The following is a 2354-nucleotide window of genomic DNA, read 5'->3' on the forward strand; positions in this document are numbered from 1 at the left end:
CACACTCACACACTCACACACTCACACACACACACACAGACACACACACACGCATGCACTCACACACACACACACTCACATTGAAACACACACACACACACACACACACACACACACACACTCACACTCACACGTGTAATGATAACTGAATCTTCTCATAAGAAGCTCTTTGTCAGTCTAAGAGTCATCACAAACACACACGGTATGCCGGCGCTAGTGAGGAGAGGGCGGATGTTAGGGGTTTCAGGTTTGGGGTCAATCTGTTGGTTTGGGGTCGCGGGGTCATGAGGTCATAAGGTCACCTCTAAACCTGCGGTCAGTTCCACCTCCCCACTGTGACCCTCAGCCACACCCCTCTGCTCGGACGGGCTCATGTTGGGTGACCGCTCATCATCATCATCATCATCGGTGGACAGAGAGAAGCTCTCTCCTCCAGACTCACTGTCGCTGTGGGAATCGGCCCTCGCGGGGCCCGCATGTGTGAGGGGCCCGGAGAAGTTAGCCGAGTTTACACTGCCGGAGTCGCTGGAGTCGTCGTCAGACTCATCGAGGGACTGCACTGAGCTCAGCGGCTCCACACACGCAACACACGCTTGATAATACACCGCAGGCTCCAAGGGCCCCTCTGGAGGTTCAGGTACCTGAGGCTGGTCCAGCGGTTCCTCTGCCGGCGGCTGCTGATCCGCTTCTTCAGCCGGATGCCTCTCTGGACTCTCTGAAGACTGTCAGACAAATAAAGAATATATGATCAACAGGCTTTTATATCATCTACAGCAGTTAGTAAAATACAGCTTTGTCTGTTTGAATGGAGATAAACGAACATCTCTAGAACTGTTCACCGCGATCACACGACAATAACATGTCAAATCAGCAATAATCAGAGCATTAGCTCCGCTGCTTTAGCTCAAATCAGACTCTTCAACACAAATGTGATTGGCTCATTTGACTGAAAGGTGGGACTTCCTTTTATTATTATTTATATTCTATTATAGCATTCATTTATATTATATTTTTATATTTTCATTATATATTTTATATTTAGCTTTTATTTCAATTTTAATCATTTTAATACTTTTCCTTATTTTACTTTTAATTTTCAACAAATAGTTATATTTAATTTTATTTTAAGCTTTATTTAAAATTATTTTAATAGTTTTAGCTTTAGTTAGTTCCAGTAATATATATGGAGTTTATTATTTTTTACCTTATTTAGCATTTTGTTTTTGTCTTTTCCAGTATAAATACCGAAACATTCCTAAATAAAAATACATTTACCTGAAAAGAAAAATTATGAAAGATATTAATTCTCGTTTTCTAATAAAAATGATCAAAATCAATCAAGTTTATGGTCAATGGAGTAAAAAATAATAATCTTGTTTTCCTTGTGAATTAAGTTGATTTTTCTAACCGATTTTTTATTTTTATTTTAAGTATAAACTCACTTCACTTTACTAAATCTTTCAAAAAACAAGACTTAATATCTTAAGTAATTTTTGCTTCTCCAGTAAATGTATCTTGATTTAAGAATATTTAGATATTTATACCGGAAAAGACAAAAACAAAAAACACAACAAGACTAAATACTAAGCACAGTTTCAACACTGCTCCAGTTTGATGCTCAGCTCCATTCAGTTCAGTTATGAAGCGCTTCTGACAATCAGTATTGATCTAAATGAGGTTTACAGAGAAGCATCTCTGAGGTGTTTGACTAAAACCTTGAGAGGAACACGAGAAGCTCTTTCTCCTCGTGAGAACAGATGAAGGAACAGATCTGCAAACTGAGTCTTTACAAAAGAACTGTTGCTGTAAATCAGAGCAGAGATGAGAGATGGGCTGAATGACACGATGTCTGACAGACACGAGGCTGATCGAGGAGACGCTTAAACACTGCGGGCATCAGAATATATGAAATCGATACGCAGGCTAGTTTCTAGAGTTTCTCCGGAGCTGCACCTTGTGTAAAGCCTGCGGCTGCGCGATCAGAGCCGGAGACGCAGACGCAGACGGAGCCCAGCTGCGAGTGGACTGCAAGAGCGCCGTGAGCTCAGGAGACATCTCATCGAAACTGGGCTTAGGCTGAACACAGAGAGACACACAGCGTTAAACACACACACACTCTTTCTCACACACACTCACTCACTCACACACACTCACACACACTCACTCACTCACTCACACACACACACTCACTCACTCACACTCTCTCTCACACACTCACACTCACACACACTCTCACACTCTCACAAACACACTCACACACACACACACACACACACACTCACTCACTCACACTCTCTCTCACACACTCACACTCACACACACTCTCACACACTCACACTCACACACTCACACAC

The 2354-nt window shown here is 42.1% G+C and overlaps 1 protein-coding gene across 12 annotated transcripts in view; it reads right to left on the reverse strand.

The window, feature by feature from the left end:
- Positions 1-2354, reverse strand: part of LOC107559393 (band 4.1-like protein 3) — a 28984-nt gene that overhangs the window by 5224 nt on the left and 21406 nt on the right. For 11 of the 12 annotated variants that reach the window (XM_016243201.1, XM_016243196.1, XM_016243195.1 and 8 more), the window contains 2 exons: positions 1954-2076; positions 642-722 (listed from right to left, as the gene is read on the reverse strand). In XM_016243201.1, the coding sequence (XP_016098687.1) occupies positions 642-722; positions 1954-2076 (204 nt within the window). The remainder of the gene's footprint in view (positions 1-641; positions 723-1953; positions 2077-2354) is intronic. The other variant, XM_016243198.1, reaches the window with a different exon arrangement.

This window comes from Sinocyclocheilus grahami, unplaced genomic scaffold (assembly GCF_001515645.1).
Source record: "Sinocyclocheilus grahami isolate Dianchi unplaced genomic scaffold, SAMN03320097.WGS_v1.1 scaffold683.1, whole genome shotgun sequence".
Lineage (NCBI taxonomy): Eukaryota > Metazoa > Chordata > Actinopteri > Cypriniformes > Cyprinidae > Sinocyclocheilus > Sinocyclocheilus grahami.